At 37.5% G+C, this 22,351-nt stretch overlaps 1 protein-coding gene across 1 annotated transcript; it reads left to right on the forward strand.

Moving 5' to 3' along the window:
- Positions 1 to 3,548: 3,548 nt before the first annotated feature.
- LOC121856762 (BRO1 domain-containing protein BROX-like) lies at positions 3,549 to 21,023 on the forward strand. Its single transcript, XM_042352452.1, has 10 exons — positions 3,549 to 3,694; positions 6,553 to 6,759; positions 7,316 to 7,411; positions 9,010 to 9,188; positions 11,453 to 11,628; positions 11,755 to 11,836; positions 14,075 to 14,225; positions 17,422 to 17,593; positions 19,424 to 19,557; positions 20,801 to 21,023. Exons 1-9 carry the CDS (start codon positions 3,594 to 3,596, stop codon positions 19,526 to 19,528), a joined length of 1,269 nt encoding a protein of 422 aa, XP_042208386.1. The 5' UTR covers positions 3,549 to 3,593; the 3' UTR covers positions 19,529 to 19,557; positions 20,801 to 21,023.
- Positions 21,024 to 22,351: the final 1,328 nt, after the last annotated feature.

Below are 22,351 nucleotides of genomic sequence, written 5' to 3' on the forward strand. Positions count from 1 at the left end.
CCTCATGATCGACGCCCTCAGTATAAGCATAAGGTGTGAGGTCCAGGTAACACGAGAGAAGTGTTTCATGTCGTTAACACTCCTATTAATCATCCCCATTGCATTAAATGTGTTAATTTATATCCACTGGAGTTTTAATTTCCTTCTCCTTCTCTGCATCAGCAATAACATGCTTTAAATTCACTTTCACGCATTTCTTTATGTTTACATACGGAAATCACATCTGCTGCAACATCGACAAAATCATGTTTACTTGACGCCACATCCTTGCAACGGCCACAACAAATACAACCTGAAGAAAAACTCGTTTCCGTAAAGACCTCATTACCTGAAAGACATTATGAACTGTTCAAATAATCAACAACAACAGCACTAGCCGCACCCGCCCACCCATCGGCCCTTCAGATGAAATTGTAGTGGACGTCTCCCCTACAAACTGCGTAGCGGCGTCACCACCTGCTACCATCCTCCCTAGCAACCAACCAGATATTACCGTATCTTAGCAGCGGAACTAGTCACCGGCGACTTTCTGGGTTTTCCCAACATGACTCATAGCGGCTGCTGGGTATATAAGCTCTGTCTCTCCATTGAGATTCATTCTGACCATTCTTCTATGAACAAGCAACACCTCCTCCTCCACCGCTGCCTGGCTGCCTTCGTTCCTCCTCGCCTGCCTGGCGGCCCTCGCTCCTGCCAGCGAGCATGGCGACCCACCAGCTGTCCTTCTCTGAGCTTCCTCACCAACCAACTCTCATTCTGCCCATCTTCCTGAACAAGCACCTCCAGCACCAGACTGTCTATCATATAACTTATATTATACAAGAAAACCACATTAGAGTTTCCTTCCATCCTGAGTGCTAGACAACATTAATATCTCGATACCCCTACAAAATCTTCAACACCTGACTATCCAAAGACTATTATCACCATAACTTTCTTGATACATGACAAGCCGTCTGTCAAAGTATTTTATGACTGTTTGTCATGGTTTTGAGTAGATCGGTGGTAGTAGGAGTAGATTATATTATATAAAGATAATAATATGTCGTATTTCTTATTTCTTACCGTAGAGTTCGATACCTTCACACTGGTTACTTACAGGAGATTATGGCGTATCTACGTAGAAGTTCACTCCACCACTCGACATTCCATGATTTATACTTGATAAATGATGATTTAATGAATTCCATTAATTTCCAACATCCATCTAAGTTTTTGGTTATACTTTGTCATAACCAATCAGTCATTATCTTTAGTAATAATAAGATAGGATCACAGATACGGGCAGATAATTGCACTTACATTTATTTGTCAAGCTTCCATACAATGATTTACAATTTGCATGGATATACGAGTCACTCACGTTCACGCTGTAATAAAATTATTCTTCTAAAAGAGGGAATTATCAACTTGGGAACACGTGTGATTACTCTACTGTAGGTATGACTTAACAGAGCCTGAATTCTTCAAGTGATACATTTACTACCAGCCTGGATTGCTTTTGTTGCAACCAGGCTTCCGCACAAGAACTTCTTTCCACGGGCCATAACAACAAAAAGTACTCTTGGGTTACCACACATAGTCTCGCATCACTGACAGTCACTGTAGACGGTTGTCGCGGCAAGGAGAACTGGTAAGCGTGACTTGAATTAACCATTTAGGTGCAATAGACCAGCCTGGATTGCTTTTGTTACACCCAGGCTTCCACACGTGATATTTCCACGGGGATAACAAACCTAGGTTAACACACTTGGTCTCGTGTCGATCACGGTCACTGTAGACGGGTGTCGTGCAGGAGAACTCTGTAAGCGTGAATTAATTAACCATTTACTGTAGGTTTGATAGGCCAGCCTGGATTGCTCTTGTTGCAACCAGGCATCCACACGTGATATTTCCACGGGGATAACAACCTAGGTTAATACACTTAATCTCGTGTCGATGACGGTCCACAGGGCGGAGTGGCGGTGGAGGACTCTGTGTGGTGTGGTGTCCCGCTCCCTTCAGGAGGGAGAGAATGGAGACGTCTTAACTAACCCATGGCGCAGGGGATACTACTTAAAATGAGGTTTTTGGGTGTGAAGCGATGAACAGTACAACACTGTTTCACTGCCCACCCCCCTAAAGGCTGGCTAACATACACTAATGGAAAATACATGTCCCAGTTATGCCTCGCCGGGTGTCTTATCTCTAGTAAAACAAACTTTGGAGTTGGTTGCGTGGGTAAGCCTAACGCAACCCATGACACTGTTTATGGTAACCGGTTTATGAGGGATGACTTTAAATGAAACAATTTTTTTTTATATGTTAGCAAAGTGTCCCACCGATCCCTGGCAGGATATAAGACGATGGTTTGCTGAACATAAAAATGTCTGCAAAAAAAGCATAAATTTAACCTGTTTTCAGTCATTTTAGTCACCTCTACTCGAGTGCTGATTACCTGTTTGGGGCGTTGCTGCTCATGCCAATCTTTTCTCTCTTAACCTCTTCACCACTGATCGGAAATAAAATCTTGAAGACATTGGAATATATCTTCTTTGTGTTCCACAAGACTTACTTCAACCATTTTCATCCACCATAATATGACAGCATCTCAGCACAAGATCGTTCTAGAGTGCCTCGCCATGCAGACAGGATATATTTTATTTCAACCAACCTAAAAGAAATAGAATGATTCGGGCTTATCCATGTTGTTGCTTAACCATAATGTTTTTTTTTGTTTAGCAATTCTCAATCTGAGTGACTCCTTGCTATTCATCGAGAGCTAGGGCACTCCCAAGATGACCGTGGTGAAAACCCCTCAACACAGAACAAGCTAAATAAAAATGGTAATAACGTAAGAGAAAGCTCAATGCATCATCTGAGCGGTGTCGAAATAAGTGTCAAGCTGACATTTTCAACGGAATTACCGACGTCAACATGGCAAGGACCCCTCTCTCAACCCAGCGTTAGCAATTGGTTTGATAAGTTTCTGATGATAGGAAACGTGATGACAGGCTTGGAAATGAACTCCCTTGGCATTTCAGAAGCCGGTGTGCTGTTGTCTAAGAAACAGTCAACGCAGCTCTAAGTAAAGATATTTGTAGTGCTTCTCGTGACCTCCAGCTACCAAAGTCAATAATACACAAAACTGCTCCCAAGAGATTGTATCTTAATGAGGCATATGTAGTGCAGATAAAAATAAATTAGTGTATCAGCAGTGCGACGGGGGAATACGTTGCCCTATTCCGGGGATTGAAGTGGAATATCGCTTGCATGTGCTACACTTTACGTATCACTGAATATTACAATAGATATTACATGATACAAAGTTTAAAAATAAATCGTTTTGTTTAGTTGCCTCGAAACCATAAAACTAAAACAAGATAAACTTTAGAAATAGAGATCCCAATTTTACAATAATAGAATGTAACACAATACTGCTATATTTTTTCTACTATCTAATAGAAAAAAACATAAAGTTGATTTCTTGAAACAAATAATACATCAACACTGTTTGATATTAGATGATACATTACAGTGTTAAAGCTGGGTGCTGCAGGTGAAGGGAAGCTCGGAACAGTTGGCAGCTCTGACTCACGCAGACGTAAACAAACATGGCACATTGGTTTCACAGGAATCCTCTTAAAGCTACGGCTGAGGCCAAATTTGACCTAAAAATGGTAGCATCTGACAGTCAGGCTCTAAAGATATGCAGGTAAGGATATAAAGCTCACTTTAATAAATAATCGTAGTGTAACTTTGAGTCATTGTTGAAGTGAAAAAGTTCCCTTGACAATCTCTATGGGGTTTAGCTACGTCAAAACCAGTGACAATGAGTCATCGTTAACTCAATAATATGAATGTTCTCTTATATTATTGTACCTGTACTTAAATTTCGAAGCAATAAATGGAATTAAATAAATTTCACTGGGAAATTTTTTTTCCAACCAATGTTTAGTGAGGAATGCTAAGTATGTATGAGGTCCATGGAAGGCACACTAGGAAATATTTACCTTTCTGTGTGTGGTTTTGATGTGAAGGTAATACTTGACGAGATTAGTTCGGTCTTAGTACCACCTTGAGGAAATTTCTCCAAAGAAGATAAAAATTTTCTTATCAGAGAATGTCAAAAACTGTGCGAGTAATGCATTTTATGTACTATTACTAATATAACTTTACATACGAAATAAGATGATAAAGACAGCCTGTAAATTTTTACCTTAAGACAATGTATTTTGGCGTGTTTTAAACGAATCTGACCTTCACTTTTGGCGGAAATTGCTAGTCCCTCCCTCCCCACTTAACAATAATGGGGGAGAACCTCGGAAATCGGGGGTTTTGGGTGGGGGAGAAAGCGAAAACGAGTCATATGACCTAACAAAACCTAACCTAACTCCTAGCAGGGGGCTCTGCCCCCAGGCCCCCGGTAGGCCTAATCTGACCCCTACCGAGGGCTCCGCCCCCAGACGTCCTAGCTTAAACTAACCAAAATGTTTCAGAAGTTAAAAACTTTGGGGCACGTCATGTCCGAAAGTACAATACCTTAGTTAGAAGTGGAAAGACCAGGGATATGTAAGAATTGGATAAAATGATCAGCTTTCTCATAAAACTCAGCAATAAACTTAAAATAATCATAGGAGCACAAATGACAACAAATCTCCACCAAGGCAATTGTGAGACTGGTCAATGAAATTAAAATCGTACCCAGGCTGCTTTCTTTAAAAAAAATTAAAATGTGATCGGTCAAAAAAAATTTGCGTGATATCGATACCTCATTGGTCACGACTGGTTGACGTCAATCAACATTGCGCATGCTTGATGCGCAGATATCTCACAGACGAAGACTGAAAACTACTTAAAATCCTTTAAATTCAATTGTGTCGCTATGATCCATTTCCACCATGTATATATGGGGTTCAAAATGCTCAGAATAGCAAGATCTAAATGTTTTAGTAGTTCATAACTTTCGGGGACGCTATGTCCAAAAGTAAAATACAATAATACCAACAGCCAAACACGATTTTACCATGCTCGTCATGTTTAGACTGTAGGAAGGGTTCTTTTTACAAAAAAGGCTTTTTATATTGTTTTTCATGAATAAAACAGATGACTGTAGTATTGTAAGTTAAATTGGGTTTGCTCAATTACAGAGCATAAACATGGCAGAAAGAGCCCTTTTCTCCAGACAGAAACCTTAAGAAATTGTAAAAATTTAATTATGCAAAATTAATACTTCCTGCACTTTTTTGTCGGTTTCTTAAGGTAAGAGGGTTTTTATCTTCTATATAGAAATTTCCTCAAGCTGATATTAAGGTCAGACCATTCTCATCAAGTATTAAACGCCATTTAGTGTTATTACTGGCACAGAATCTTAATTCTTTCTGATTTTTTTGTATAAGGAATTACAGGTACATTAGATTTCAGACTCTTGGGAAAAAGCTACACAAGGGAATTTTCAAAAGGAGAATTTTTTTTTTTACCTCATGAATAGGGACATGGGTGGAGGAATCGAAACTTTCCTACTTTCGGTTTTCAATGTTTTCATCCTCAACATGCTTTTCCATGAGGCAGGACCTATCAGAGGAGCCACCATAACTTGTTCACAGTACAACAAGTGGTAACAGCAATGGAAAAAAAAACACTGAGATTTAGGTACTGTATACAGGCATGGAAACCTTACATCCAGAAAGACATTATATCCCTAGAAAAGGTGCAACAAAGAGCTACTGAGATGGTTCTTGAACTATGTTATCTCACTTATCTAAGAAGACTGAAGTTTTTAGGACTAACAACTCTTAAGACAAGACATAATAGGGCAGATATCATAGACACTTGCAATGTTATTAAGTTTACAAATAGGCTGTCAATATATCATCATTCTCCTATAATCACTCTATAACTTCCTCCTCAAACTAATAATATTTACAGCTCATTTCCCCCTTCAAAATGCCTTAACACATCCATTTTAGTAGCTATTTAAGGAGGAGCAAGTGTCTATAAAATGTTTGGGAAGACCTGAATGGTGTGAAGAAAACAGGCTTAAGTTTCTTTTGAGATTGCAGAACAAAATTTTAATGCCATACTAAAGTAAACTTTCCATTAGCTTTATAAGTTAAGTGCACAGTACTCACTATCAGGCACAAGCTTTGCCTCATTTGGATATTTGACTTTACTGATGTGTGTGTTATATTTCTAATACTTGGGAAAATTTACCAAGTGAAGTCTGAGGATATTTTTTCCTTTTTCATGCCTTTACCTGTGTGAGTTATGGCAGTTTTTTGTCTCCAGGCTTTGATGGTCGATGTTTACAAATTCCATTGTCATTTTTATTTTAATCCAGTCAGAAAAATTGGTAGTGCCAAGTCCACTTTATATTTATCAGCAGAGGTGTACAGGAGATTGACCTTGAGCTACATTGCTGTATTCCCCCCCCCTCAAAAAAAAAAATCAGTGGGTACTACAGTACTTAGAGATAAAGTTAAAAACATTTTTGTGTAACACCAGAAGGAGTTTTTTGTTTGAATATAAGTAAAATGATGTGCAATGTTGTTATTCCTGTCTTTGTCATTCCAGTGACCTGCGACAATCAAGATTAAGACTTCTTCAACTGCTACCTGATGCTAATCATGAAATTGATGTTGTGGAACCAGCACTCACATTATATCTGTCTCTGTTGCGTGGCCTTATAGAAGTACCAGAGGATCAGAGCTCAGGGTGGAGCAAGCTGCGGCATTCCATTCGTTTTCGTTGGACTCAGTCCATGCTAGGAAACACACCAGAGTATGTTGAAATATTTTTTTAAATTTGCACACAACTCTCTAATTCACTACTGGGGTATATGATGACAGTGCAATATTAAACACTGTTGAATATATAGTGAATGGTTTTATTTTCATAATTGCTTTTGATATTAAACAGTACACTGTATTAAATGTAGTACAGTACTGTATGTATATTTTTCATGCAGTCTATTGCACTGTAAAAAAAAAGAGGATGTGATACTTATTAAATGAGTACCTGTAATTATTATATTTCCTTCTTTGTTCAATCTTGATGTATCTGAGTTACAGAAAATTGTCTGAACAATAACAACAATTAATAAATTTCATGAGTACAGTTCATATATTTATTAATTCTTCATTTAATCTCGAATTTCAACTCAATTAAAGATTGTAGGTAATTTTTAAATAAGAAAGCTTCACTGTAAAATAATTTAAATTCACAAAAATGACCCTTGGACATTGTCCAGGGACCTGGATATTTTAGTTGTTTCAAAGAAAATGTGTTTTACATGTGATATCCCAAATCTTAATGACACTATTATATTAATTTGCAGGGGTCACTTTGATGCTGTGTTCGAGTTAGTATCGGTTCTTCAGAATGCTGCCTTCTGGTACATGAAGCACGCCTTCAAGATCTCAGCTCAGGATGAGTGAGTTTTTAGCTGTGTCATCCAGCTTTGTAAATAATGATCCTGATTGACTGACTGAAAGAAGATTTTGACTAGTCCACACTACTGTAGCTGTTGATCAGGTCTTGGTCAACTTTTTTTTCATTGCTTTGTACATTATCTTCTCTGATAAAGTTTCTAGTGGGTGTTTCATGTAAATATGGGTGTGTGCAAGATGCATATGTAATGTCATCCATCATTGTACTCTTTAATTGTGGATAAGGCAGTACAGTACAAGGTACTGTACTTGTGATAGTGGGGAAATGTAGCATGTTATTACAAAGTGGCAGCTGCTCCATATACAGCTCTTCCCCGGCTTACGACCTACCCGACTTACGACCACCCGGACATACGACCGCTCAGTCGTACAAAAATTTTGTCAAATTACGTATTTTCGAGTCCCAACATCAGTGATTGCACTGTGTACGGACAAAATTTTCGTTTGTAATTCACTTTAAAATGGCTGGCAAGCTTAAAAGTGAAAGTTTTGTGGTGCTGAGAAGAAAAAAAGAGACACCAATTTTAGATTTTCTATACTGTACTGTATATTATTTAAGCATTTTCAACTTACGACCTGGATTTGGGTCCCTAACCCCGTCGTAAGTCGGGGACGAGCTGTACAGTACAGTATACAGTGTGTATAAGACTATTTTATGGGCAAAATGTGATGTTAATTGTCAGGCATGATGATATTTTTTTTTTTCATATGTAGTGAATACAAGTAAGAGTAACAATATCAAATATATTTCAGTTTAAATTTCTGACAATCATTATACAGGTATTCTTAGTGTAATGAGGTAGAAAAAGTATATAAAGTTCACAGGAAACATAAATATCCACGGTATTTGTCTTCTGTTCACGATGGTGGCAAAAGTGCAATCAGAGTTACATTGGTTGAATGTTCATGACTACAGTATTCACCATTTTTACACATCACTTTGACTTGTGTCTTCAGTCATTCTTCCTTTTCCATACATAATCCTCCTCAGGACATGGTGTGTACAGCACTGCATAGATTTATTCCTAAAGTTTGAAGAACATTGACTGAATCTGTCAAAGAATCATACAGTTTTCCTTTTTGGTCATCAGCAACTACACTACAGTACCATGTATCACAAGCTACATTGTCTGTAGTACCTCGGTATACTGTACTGTATATCAGTCATGTGACTTAATTCTTGACTTCACCCGTATTCTTACATCTTCATTCCATATCTTATCTTCTATTAATCCATAAGCTTTTCACCCATACAAAAGTAATGGGGAAAAAAAAACACTGACCGATCCCATGAAGGCTTCTTTTATGATTAACATGTAGACGAGTATTCATACCCAGCTCCAGTTTTCTGATCCTAGTAAATTTATTTCAATTACCAATAATGTTCATCATAAAACCTTTGTCAACCAATTTCCATTCTCTTCTATTCAGACTACTGTACTACCTGTACTTAATAATTGCTGGTTTCTTTTAAAACCTAAAATTTTCTTTCACAATTTTCTGAATATTTTTTTCTACACTCTTCATCAAAGCAATATAACAACCATCTTTTTGTTTATTTTTTCTCTCTCTCCATATTAAGTGTAAACATGGATGAAGCCAAGATAGTACATCGTAGTCTGCGTCGTGGAGCTGGCTTACTGAAATATGTTCAAGAGGAATGGGTGAACAAACTATTAGAAACCCCGCCAGCAGGGAGTGACAGTGACCCCAGGGTCCACACAGCTTACCTCAACCAGGCCACAGCTGAGGCTCAGGAAGGTGAGGTTTTTGATGATCTGTTGTGTGTGTGTGTGTGTGGGTATCCATTACTAGTGTTATAAAACTCATGTCTAAGTAACTGAGTTGGATGATGTTTGTATGGTTATAATGGTGTCTCCAGATACAAAGAATGGAAATTCAAAATCTAAGAAAAAACTATAGCTGCAAATGGTTTCCAGAGCTTATTGTAACACTACCTTTGATTAAAACTGACAGATCACCAGCTTTTGAGAATGTCTGTCTAGCCATATGTTATATTTGTGTACTATATTACGTCCATGCTAATCTGGCCCATAAGGTCCGCCCCTCATCTATAGCTACAAATAGCTGATTGGTTCCCCTGAGTGTTTTACCTCCCTTCGGACTTCACGGTATATAAGCGCGTATTTATATCGATTATTTATAATATATATAAAAAAATTTCTAACATCCTTTCTGAAGTGCTAATGCCTTGAAATGATTTGCATTTTCTTAGTCAAGATAGTTAGCATTATTTTAGATAGTACACTAACAGGTCTGCTTACCAATTGTGAACATATTTAGTTTGAATTTTCTATGAACCAATCTGTTATTAGTATAGAAGAGGGGCATGACTTTCAGGCCAGTTTAGTGTGTAAAAAGTATAGTCATTGATATTTTTGTTTGATGACTAATTAGAATTGATTCCCAACAGATGAATAATAACACTAGGCAACAAATTTAAAACAAAATTCCGTAACATGGTTCAGAGCAGCTTCCATTTGGTAATTTTGAGGTGCTGATTTCAAATCTGGAAATAAAAATTCTCTGGCACATACAGTTTATTTATTATATAAAATATTAAATATTACAAAAACTGAAAATACTGTACAGTACAGTACTATTTTTCCTGTTACTTTTTTCCACGTCATCACACTAAAATTCAATAAAGAATGAAAATACTGTAATCATAAGAAGACACAAAAAGTATTAAATTAGCTCTGCATGGGCATTTGTTATTTTATCTCATCCTTTTATGTGTTGTATTGTCCTCTGATTGTAAAAAACAGCAAAAGTCCCCAATTATGGCAGGATCCCATCTACCCTGGTACCTTTCCTCCATACGTCTAATGTCCTGATGAAATCGCTCTCCCTGTTCATCACTCACCGCCCCCAGATTTTCAGGAAAAAAGTTCAAGTGCGAGTTTAGGAGGTGGACTTTCAGGGACTTCCTGCATCCCAAGTTTTTTGTATTTTTTTTACGAGTTCCTCTACAATTTGGCAATACTGTAGTTTTCTTCCTTCTTGTTTCCAAGAAACCCCTTGACTACAGATGTGGGATTTCCGTGCAGCTAGATCATTTTCATTCAGTTTGTTTTCAAAGTCGCAATCAACGAAGTAACTTTCTTATTTGTGGGCCAACAAATATACCCTCTCTGACTTTCGCATCACTGACCTTTGGGAATTTTCCCCTCAGGTACACAAACCCATCACCTTGTTTGTCCATAGCCTTCACAAAATTCTTCATTAGTCCCAGCTTGATGTGTAAAGGAAGTAGAAGTACATCGTTTGGGTCTACCAAGGGAGTATTTAACGTTGCCTTTTCCTGGAACAAACTCTTCTCTCTTGGCCAGTCCTTTTGTGTTGTATTGTTTTTCTGTTGCTCTACTGTCCCATAAACACGGAAAACAGCAATATTTCGTGAACCCTCCTTGAAGGCCGAGTAGAAGGGCTATAACCTTCAAATCGTGGCAGATCTACCATCTATACCCCTTGTATTTACTAGCGGTCAGTATTTTCTCCATACTATCATACGTTTCCTTCAAACCTACAGAATGCGCTACTGGAACTGAGGGCTTCTGGTTCCCATTATGCAACAATCCTGCTTTCAAACTAAACTTGGAGGAATCTATGAAAAGCTGCCATTTTTTTGGATCATGTTTTTCTCCCAACTCTGACATCAGTCCATCTACATCAATACATACACAGAGGGAATCCTGCTTACTGTAAAGTGAGGTTAGGGACAGCATTTCCTCCCACTTGCTGTTCAGTAATGCTAACCTTGCATTTAATATATCCCTACCAACACAAGTATGTATCTTATATTCCTACACTACATATACGTATACAGTATATCATAAAAATGTTACGTGACTGACTCTTTTATTGCCATATTTGAAATCAGCACCCCAAAATTAATAAAGTGCAGCGTGTTTGATCCATGTTACCGAACCCTTGTCAACAAGTGTAATGTATGTCTTCAACAGGTGTTTGTGATGGCTTATTGATAATGTGAATACTTTCAGTAACAATTGCCAGAGCCATAGAATTGAAGCACAATCCTGGACTCGTATCTGCTCTTGCAAACGAGACTTCCAAAATGTTCACAACAGCTGCAGATGCGATCACCTCCTTGGAAGAAAAGAAGTTTGGCCATTGGATAAAATACTTCCGTTTGAAAGCATCCTTATATGCTGCCTATGTAAGAATTATACTGTTGTAGATATATATCGTATTTAATTACAGATAATTAAAGTTCTTTGGTGTATTCATCAAAGAAAAATGTTAAAATAGGAATAATTTTATTAATGCTACTATTTCTCTACAGGCTCACAATTATGCGGGACAGAATATGCTAAATCAAGACAAATGTGGGGAAGCCATCCGGTCACTGCAGGAAGCTAAGAAGAGTAAGAGTTTATGTATTTTGTTTCCATTTGATATGTAAATAATGTACTGTTTGATATATTAGTTGCGGTTGTTTTGGTAAGTATGCATTTGGTTTAAGAAATAAAAGTCATAAATTACACCACCTTCCTTTTGAAGCATTATTAGCACTGACACAAGCACTGTTTTTTTTAGACATAAATATAAGTATCACTTGGTTTTAACACATCCCATTTATGGAAATTCTCACATATAGAATTCACGAATTAGGGAACACATTTCAATTTATATAACATGAGTTTCACCCTTATTGAATCTTCAAGTCTGATGAATACAATATGATAAATATAAGTTAGGTTCCTGGCCATCCTCCAATGGTGCACGGTCTGACAGTGTATTGTTGTCTAGGTCAGTGCATTTTGACTCTTGGGCAAAATCCAGGACTGTGCAGGACTCCATGTTGAATTGGAAGAAATATTTTTCTCCCAGTCTTCTTCATCAATTATCTCATGTACTCCATTGCAACAGAGAACAACTGTTTCCTCACACAAGTGATCACCAAATTGACCATCACCCCACACTCATCGATGCATCAGTGGAAAGATACCAACGCTAGGGAACTGTACAATATATCTTTTTGGCTTGGCTTTTGCTCATGTCCCTGTGCAAGAAGTCAAACATCAAGTTGTACTGTACCAGGGGCTCCCTTATCTCAATGCTAGTAATCACCAAGTTTGTGTGTTGCACCATATTCATCCTTATGTTGAGATTCTTGCACATATTGGAAGTTGATGGTATCACATCTGGACCTAGGCCACATCTTGTTTACCAATAATTGGTATACAAGTCCAGATTTGTGTCATTTTCTGCTAAACCACAACACAAGTGTGTGTGTGGGACGGACCAAGATCAACCAGAAAAACATACCAAAATTACAGCCATTCTCCGAGATGCTTGCAAAGTCATACACCTCAAGGACACCCTGTGCTTGAATTGGCACAAGAAGAAGGATGTCCACTTTTTGTCCACCGTACACCAGGGGAACATACAGTAGTGAAAACTGACAAATTTGACCACATGATACAAAAGAAAATTTGGAAGCAGACTGCAATCAAGGATTACAATGTGAATTCATAATTGGGCGTCCGGTCAATTCGTCGCCGGTCAATTCGTCGTCAGTCACACCAGTCCTGGCCAACCTATTCAGGATCTTTAAAATATGAGAGTCAAAAGCCAGGGATTTCCAAGGGTGACAAACAACCGGAATAGAGGATATCTCTTTACTCGGACAATCAAGAAATAATCACAAGATAACACGGTCACTACTCAACAAAATATAGCCAGAAATAGATAACACAAGGCAATGCACAATCCTATACAGCACTCTATGAATGTTAGGTAAGGTTCAAATTGTAAACCATTCGTATCAAATTTACCAGGAACGAATTGACTGGCGACGAATTGTCCTAGCACCGTATGATTGGTGGACAAATCAGACGTGTAGATATCCTGTGCTGAGTGCATCCAAAAAAGTGTCATATGGTACAAGTAGTTCTTCCATCTTGTTGATGTTGCATTTTATAACATGTACAGTTGCAGAAATGTGTTGCTACACCCCCTGTGGTAACCTATGTCTCCAAACAGCAATGTCGCAGTAGTGGTACAGGTATCACTATTTTTTAATTAATGGGTATTGGTCGTGTAAAGACAGAAGAGATTGGTGGATAGGTTTGTTATAGTACTGTAGGACTGGGTCATATAGGTTGGCCATTTGGAGACACTGGTTACCACAGGGGTGAGGAGCACATTTCCACACCTGTACAACTTGTACCTGGTCCAGACAGCAGAGAAGCTTGCTCTCAGTGACTTTTGTCTTAGATGTTGTTGGTCAACCTTTCAAGATAGTGATGCTGCAGCTCCTACTGGTCCCAGGATCAGTGAAAACAACCCAGACCTGATGTTGACAGCACATATAGACCACTTCATTCACCAGTTTCCACTGACAACCAAGAGCAAGAAACCATGCCTTGCTTGTCATGTGTGTCAAACACACGCAACCTCAGCTCTCCAATACTAAGCACTACACATCCTCTTGATATTAGCTAGCCTTGCCTTGGGATTTTTAGCAGTGAAGTACCTCACAGGTCCTTCACTCTATCCTCTTGGCTGTAAGATGGAATTTCTTGCTTCAATCTTTCATTTGTGTAAGTAAAATTATGTGAAATGTTATTTTCCTTAAAGAGTTTTTTGTATCATTTAAGAATATGAGGAGGCTGGTGAACTATGCAAAGAATATGCCCGCACAAAGGGACCAGGGACACAGGCAAAACCAGAGACTCATGAATTCTTCCGTCGGTTGGCACCAATAGTTGCTCGCACCCTAGAGAAGTGTGAACGAGAAAATGGGATGATGTGAGTATTTTCTATTAAATCTATGATAAAGTATTTTTTCAGTACACACACACACACACACACATACATTTGTCTATTAATTATTCATTCAAAATTGCTTTGTAAACGATTTTTTTAATTATGGTAGACTATACTGTACTTCCACTCCACAGCAAGGCCCCCAAATCTGGTTTACCCCTTGTGTTTCATGTAAGTCAGCATCACCTATTGGCAACTTTTTACTTCCCCAAACTCTCGATACTATTCTTTCCACTCAGTCATGCACATTCCTGTTCACAGGAAATCCATCCCCTTCTCTTCCTGTATTGTACATCCTTCAGCCCTTTTGTCATTAATAATAATAATAATATTACTTATTCAATGAAATTGTAATACAGGTTTACAATTGGATAAACATGTTTATAAACTGCAGTTTTACAGTTCATGAAAATAGACAAGTAGGCATACCGTATACAGTAGTCCACATAGGCCGTGCACTTCCTGCACTTCCAAGAGGATCCTTTGCTTTGTCTTGTGCTTGGTCTCATATCAGTAATTGGAGACCAAGAGTAAGCCTAAGCAAAGGATCCTGGTGACCTGTGTTGTAATGGTAAGCATTCTTGCCTCACAAGCGGGTGAACCTGGGTTTGATTCCCAGGCAGAGTGAAACTATGGGCAAGTTTCTTAATGCCATTTGCTTCTGTCTACCCAGCAGTACTTGGGGACCTGAATGTTAATATTCAGATCATGTTCTGGGGTAATGATTATTCAGTGCAGTTGGTGAGATGTCCAGTCTTCTCATATTATTTCTTGACACTGGGTCATGCAACTTTTTAACTTAGGGTGTGGTTGTTGTGTTGGCGATAGCTTCTACGCTTTAAACAAATTCACGCCTAGGTGGCCCTAGGGCCAGCCATCAGCAAACATAAGGGGCAACCATTAATCGGTAATACTATATCTATAGGAGTATTAGTGAGAGGTTATTTGATAGAATTCAACAAGCATTACATTATGCTTGAACTGTCCGAGGCTGGTGGATCAGTACTGCAGTATTACATTCTGTGGTTTAATAATACTGAAACTCACTCTCTTCTCATGTTATAGCTTCATCTGTTACCTATTTTTTTTTTCACTTTGATTTGTTTAATACCATAACTGATTTTGATGTAGTTTAGTAATTCCAGTCTGTTATAGCAGAAAAGAATAAAGATTCTTTTGCTTGACCACAAACACCAGGTATCATAAAATAATATTATCTTCCTCTAGTGCCCTGCTGGTTCATATCCCTAATCCTTGTAAGTTTTATTGAAATCTGACCAATATTATGGACATTTTGAGGCCTTTTTGAAACCATGTGCACTTGACGTTAGGAGATATTCTTAGGTCAATAATAATTATTTTTTGCTTTACAAAAATGCCTGAGCACAATATTGTATTAAAGAAAAAGTATTTACATTTTCTGATGAACAGGGAGAGGGGTCCGGACCCCCTAGATCCGCCCCTGCCGAGACAAACTTATCAAAAGAGGCAATTACAGTGTACTCTCGATTTAACAGAATTCGACATAATGAACTCTCGATTTAGCGGAATGCATTTTTTCCATTATTTTTCGCTTGGGTTAGTTCACTAAATCGAGATTAATACCGTTAATACGTTCACTCCAGGAAATGTGAGGAATAAATAAAAATAATATCAGCAAAAAATACTGTACAGTATTGCCAAATCAGTAAATAAAAGCCAAATGAAATTTTAATACAGTCACCATTTGCATACACTCCCTGTTTCACCATAGTAAAGAAGACCAGCTGGGACGCCGATTCCTTAGCAACACACACACACTATATCCTTGACCACCGTAGGGTTGAGACCTATTCAGGCGCTGCTCCTGCTGAGCAGCGGTCCCCCTTGGCCAATGTTCGGCCCATTGCCCAAGTCCCTCTCCCCGACCCATCCTCACCACCGGGATATAAACATAATCAAAAGTGACAATTTCGTTTTGGAAAGAAGTGGGACCAGTTTTGAACATTGATGAACAGTGTTTAAGCCAGTGAATTCAGCACTAGACAGTACCAGTGAGAGCCGTGACCCACCAGTGGGATAAGCACCCCTGGGAACTGACAACAGAGGGCCGGCCGGCTATGCACCTGACTACGAGATAACACAACACCACCCAGCAGGGTGAGGTACTATGACATCACCCACACCACCTGGTATCCCCATGACCACGTGAGGTCCTTCATATCAACACCCGAGGACGAGTTACTACACCACATGAACACCACACCACCTGGTGTCTCCATGACCAGCCCAAGCCCGCGTCATCAACTGTAAACTATAATAATTTGTATGTTCAATCATTGTTCCTTCTCCTTTCAATAATGAAAGCTTTTGTTAAACGACCCACCCACCCCTTGTCTTTGTATGTAATAAGTCATTTTTCTCCAATGTATATTTTCAGCCTTCGGGCTGCCGACTTTTTCAATAAACCGTTAATAACACACACACACACACACCCTTTTGTAGGCTCTGGGCCACATTTATCCTTTTATATATAGTGGAGGGCACCAAAACTTTGGATCTACATTCAAGAAAAAAAAATCATATACATGTACAGTATGAGGAAATACAGAAATTATGTGCTCAAGAGCATTATGTTGGGTGAATATGCTGCAGACATTATGAAATACAAGTACCTGTACCTGTACTGTATAAGCAGATGTGGAAGTAAAATCAATATTGTTCAGACTGTACAGTATATCCATGTTTGTTTAGGAGGATTATTGAGAGGATGGAAATTGAAATATTGATAAAAGGGTACACAGTAATTTAGAGGTGGATGGAAGGAGGGACAGGGAAGACTAAAGAGATGGAATAATGAAGTGAAGGATGCACTAGAAGTGAGGGGTTGGCCATACAAGAAGCAGTTGTGTGTGTGAATGACCAGAGAGCTTGGTGTCATTTGGTTTTAAGGGATGGACAAGCAGCTGATTGATGATGCTAGGTTATGCTCAATGACAAGTAGTAAATCTGATAGATATTTAGAGCCTTGTTGTGGAAGGTGAGTTTAGTACCGCAGTAGAAAAAAACTTAAAGAAGAAAGATTGATTAAATAACAGCTCTTCAGTTTAATAGTACAGTAATTCTCTGGAAGAAAATACAATCTTTTAATTTCTCAGTTTACACAGAAATTAAATATTAATTTAACTTTTTTTTTCAGTTACCATCAAAAGGTTCCATATGACCCTCCTGAGTTGGAAATGAAAGCAACTTATGGTTTAGTGTCACCAGATGATTACACCCTTCCTCCTGCTGCCCCATTGTGGACAGCAGTCACCTATAGTGCATTTGACTTAACAAAGAACCTTTCTGAGGATCCAAGTGCTAATCCAGTAAGTAAAATTATTAGTTTTATTGTAAATATTTTGTGCTCAGAATTCTTTTATCCATTTGTTAACACCAGTGATTTCCTATCATTGTCCTTGCAGTTGTTGGTCCAGTTGATATTGTAATAGAACTGTAGACTTATTCCATAATCCAGTAATCTCATTATGATGAAGTTCAATTATTTTATTTCCTTTAATGAGTGAAGGCATTATGTGATGGCGCATATTCGTTACTGAAGGAAAAGCAAAAGTCAACATTTATTTTACAAGGTTATTCTTTTGTGAGTGTGTATTTTATAAAGATTCTAAGGGTACCCCTACACAGCACCCATTAAAAAAATCTTATTAGCTACAAAATTAATTTAGTCCCAACCCACTTTGTTGAAATGGATTTTAATTCTACTTGCGAGTTAATGGGTATCTTCATATCGTGTATATACAGTACACCAATCCCCCCATTAATGTCCTTGTTAGGTTCCTGAAAACCACGACTAAGTGAAATGACGTTAAGTGAAAACGATTTTACCATAGACAATGATATAAATAGGGTGTTATGTTCCTTGAGTACATTTCTGGTAAAAATTTTCCCACAACTTGCCACAAAGTTTCACTTTCAGCACTATCACTTTCTTCTTGTTTTAAAGATTCAAATAAAGTCAAGAGCTTTCACCTGTAAGGAGAGCAACGAATATGGAAAGTTTTGTTTATGTTGATCCTTGATCCACATGTTCATCATTCTTTCCATATTTTCCTGAATGCCACTTCTATTATGAGTTAACTTTGTAGCAGATAATGGAGTAACACTTTTAGCACATGATTCAATATTTTCTGCATTCCCTCAAATTGTTGTTACCAACAGTTGTATGCTGCAAACCAACAGCTCTTGCTATGTCCACAGCTCATTGTCCTTCTTCAAATCTCTTTACCACATCTAATTGTTCTCGGGCTCAAATAAATTTATAATTGGATTTTGAGTGAATGTTGGAAGAGCATCAACCAACCACTGAACAATAACAAACAAATATGACGCCCACTCTGGTCGCTTACACAGCCTGCTGTTATCACAATCAGGCGCTGAGCACTTTCATACCAATTTTTTTTAAATTGTCGTACATTTATCATTTTCATACATATTTTTAATTTTTTTCAACTATACAGTATAACGAAATGACATTAATGGGGGTAATGGTGTAAGGTGCTCCTCTACTTAAGAACATTCAACTTACAAACTTTCAGAGATACAAACATCATCACTGAAGGGGGTTACCTGCCAGAACAGGTGTGTAATGTGGATGACTTAATTATTTTGAAGAAAATTCCAGAAAGAACAAACATTACCTAAGAGGAGAAGAGTGAGCCAGGTTTTAAGGCTATATTAAAGGGTATAGCTGTACTAAATATCCATAATCTTTTCATTTTTTACAATATGTTTGGTATCTACAAGAGTAAAGTTGGACTTACAAATAATTGGACTTACAAACAAGCCTCAGGAACATAACTCGTTCGTAAGTAGAGGAGCACCTGTATTGTGTAACTAAAACAACAATTTTGCTTAGAAATATAATTTTGGGGTTTGACAAAACATATTATCCTCACCCACCTCCTTTAAGGCCCAGTTTACCAGAAAATTAATGTTGATCTATTGCAAATCAAACTATCGCAACTAATATTTGGTATCCAACCTTGGCGTTCAATTGGAGCCGAGATCATTGCATTATCAGAGAAAACAAATATTATTGAGGTTCATGTTTAGCTTGAATTAGTGACTTGGAGTAGATAAGATATTAGCAGCATGTTGTAATAATGAGGTACTGTACCATATTTAATTGATAACAGAAAGCAGCTGAAAAAGTTGAGGGTGACTTGCCACCAGTGAAGGAAGCCAACATACACCAAAAATCAAAGGATCACAAGAACAACAGTGGATGCTCTGTCATGTAACCTGGTAACATCATCCAGCAAGTTTATAGGTGGGTTATGAGAAGTGAATGGATGGATGGATGGATGGATGGATGGTGATTCATAAATACAGGCATGTGAATAGAGGCAATATATACACTGTAGAAAAAATTATCAGGAAAAAGATAAGAGTATTATATGAGGATGTAGTTATATATTTAAAGGATATAAAGACCTTTGAAATACAGGTAATGTGAAAAAGGAAGAGTAGTGGAGAGAGGTGTAACTTCGGTAAGCAATTATTCGAGCTACAAGTGGGAGTCAAGTCAGCTGCTGTTTACAGATAACATTGCTGGTGATTTTCAACAAAAGCTACAAATGTTAGTGAATGAGTTTAGAAAAGTAAGCATTAGAGAAAGTTAGTAGTACAGGAAATAAGAATAAATTTGATGTAATGGAAATACTGTAGGTAGAGAAAAACCCAGAAATTAATGTTAACATAAATAGAGATAGAAGAAAGTGAAGTGTTTCAGATATCTGGGATTAGATTTACTTGCAAATAGAACAATAAGTGACAAATTAAAGCAGAGTAGTGGATGGACAGAAGTAAATGGATGCATTGAGAAACAATTGAAGAGAAAAACTACAGTTCCTGTATATCAAAGGAGGCAAAGATGTGAATATACTGTACTGTATGGTTGTAAGAGGAAGCAGCGAATTAGATGTGACAGAAATTATATGTTTGAGAGCAGTATGTGGGGTTAATAGGATGCAAAGAATAAGACTTACATTATAGAAATAAGGATATGTGTCCAAAAATTTATCATGTGTCTTTAAGTTGGTCCAGACTAGTTGAGAGAATGTAAAATAAAAGAATGGCAAAAAGAACATAAAATTAAGAGGTCAATGATAAGAGGGAGAGGATAAGACCAAGATAATGAAGGATGTGCTGTAAGTGAGAGGAATGAACATCTGAAAAGGTGAAAATCATCTGAATAGGAAAGCATAGATTTAGAGGGATTAGAAGGCAACAGCATAGTGGAAAAGGCTTGCATGGTAAAGGAATAATTTACTGTACCATATGGAAATGTAGTTATTTTGTTGTGATAACAGTTCTTGCATGACACATATGACAACATTCTAAATTATGATGTTGACAGTGAACAGAACAGGCATTAATAGATTTACAGAGGTGTGCCTAGGCCATACTACTGTACTTTGAATTAAAGGTTGGAAAAAGGATAAAAATTTTATGATTTTTTTATTAGTTGCTACTATTCTTTATCTTTAACTTGTGTTTCTCACTTCTTTCAGATTTCAGGTAAATGGGAGCAAAGAAGGATGGTGAGTTGATGTTTATGTTACTGAAAGAATTCTTGAGTCTTCAAAGCAAGCATTTTAATTTTTCCCATGTTGGGCACTTCATGCTTTGATTCAGGACAATCAGTAGAGAACAGAAACATAAATACTTAGATGATTTATGTTTGTAAATCTTGACATGGAGAAGCATGTGAATGTACAAAAAAAAAACTAAAAAGTTGACTGAAAAATGCTGGAGAAATTAGTGAAAATGACTCTTAAAAGAGTCATAATTTCATTGCTTACGAATTTTCATTACATAGGCATGTAAAAATTATTTCCCAAAAGCAGTTTTTCATTCATTCATTCATGTCTTTATCCTGCTTTGATGTTAGGTGACTGTTACTGACCCCACCATCCATGGTATTAACAGCTAATGCATAACCCTAATCCCTTAGCAGGATACTAACCCACCAGAGGGTTGTTTCACCTTTGACAAGTGCATCCAATAATATGTCCTGTCATTGCTAAGTGTGCAAGGGCTAGTGTACAGGGAGGGAACCTAGTCCTCCACTCCAGTAGGGAACTGAACCTGGGCTCTCAATTTCAAGTGAAGATTTTGTTAATATAGATCAGGAAAACAGTTGTAGTACAATCTTCGGTTAATCTTTCAGAAAGTTAAATTAATGTTTTAGAAACTTTATTGCATGTTCTGAAATATGCAAAGTATTTGTGAATGCATTTTTTTTCAAACAAATTTTTTTGGGCAATGATAAAATGCATGCTTAGGTAGGATGTTGATGCTGAAGAAACAAATAGACTGATAACAATTTTTCTCTTGGCTTATATACTATGTAAACTGCTATCCATTTATTTATCTTGACTTACTGTACTTGATTTTGATGTAGTGATTTCTTTATTATATATTTGGTTAAGTAAAGCTGTAACCAATGGTGACTGTGATAACACACTAAAGGTTGAAGTGGCAGAGCAATGTTTGCCTTCAATTTGAACAGTGTAAACATGAAAGAATTACATACTGGAGATACTGACATAAAGTACTGTATTATAAATTCATTTTGATAAACAGTGAAAATTGTACCTCAAGATTAAACTGCTGATGTCATTACCTCCACCTGTAGAACAGACATCATGTTCCACTTTTATAAACTTATTGTATTGATTACATAGATTATGTAGGAAGATAATATTCACATATTCATTTACAGGTTGTACCCCTCTAGTCCGGCATTCTGTGGTCCGGAACGATTTTAGTTTGCCCATGGAGAAAATTAATTTGAGTCTGGTACTGTACTTTCGATGTTTGGCTAAATTTGGCCTTATTTACCCTACTTTTTGGGGCAAATTACTACCTGTAATAAAGCAACATCCTAATACACCAACGAAAATAACTCAGATAAAGTTAAATAAAAACTAAAAACAACACAGAAAAGTTCTTATGTTCTACAGCTTTAGCTAGAGTTGAACCTGATGGCTTGGCAACTTCGTCATCCGAGTAAAAATGCACACAACAATATTGGCTGTCTTTATGTTTTCAACTTTACC

The sequence above is a fragment of the Homarus americanus genome, unplaced genomic scaffold, assembly GCF_018991925.1.
Source record: "Homarus americanus isolate GMGI-L3 unplaced genomic scaffold, GMGI_Hamer_2.0 scaffold14402, whole genome shotgun sequence".
NCBI classification, from domain to species: Eukaryota; Metazoa; Arthropoda; class Malacostraca; order Decapoda; family Nephropidae; genus Homarus; species Homarus americanus.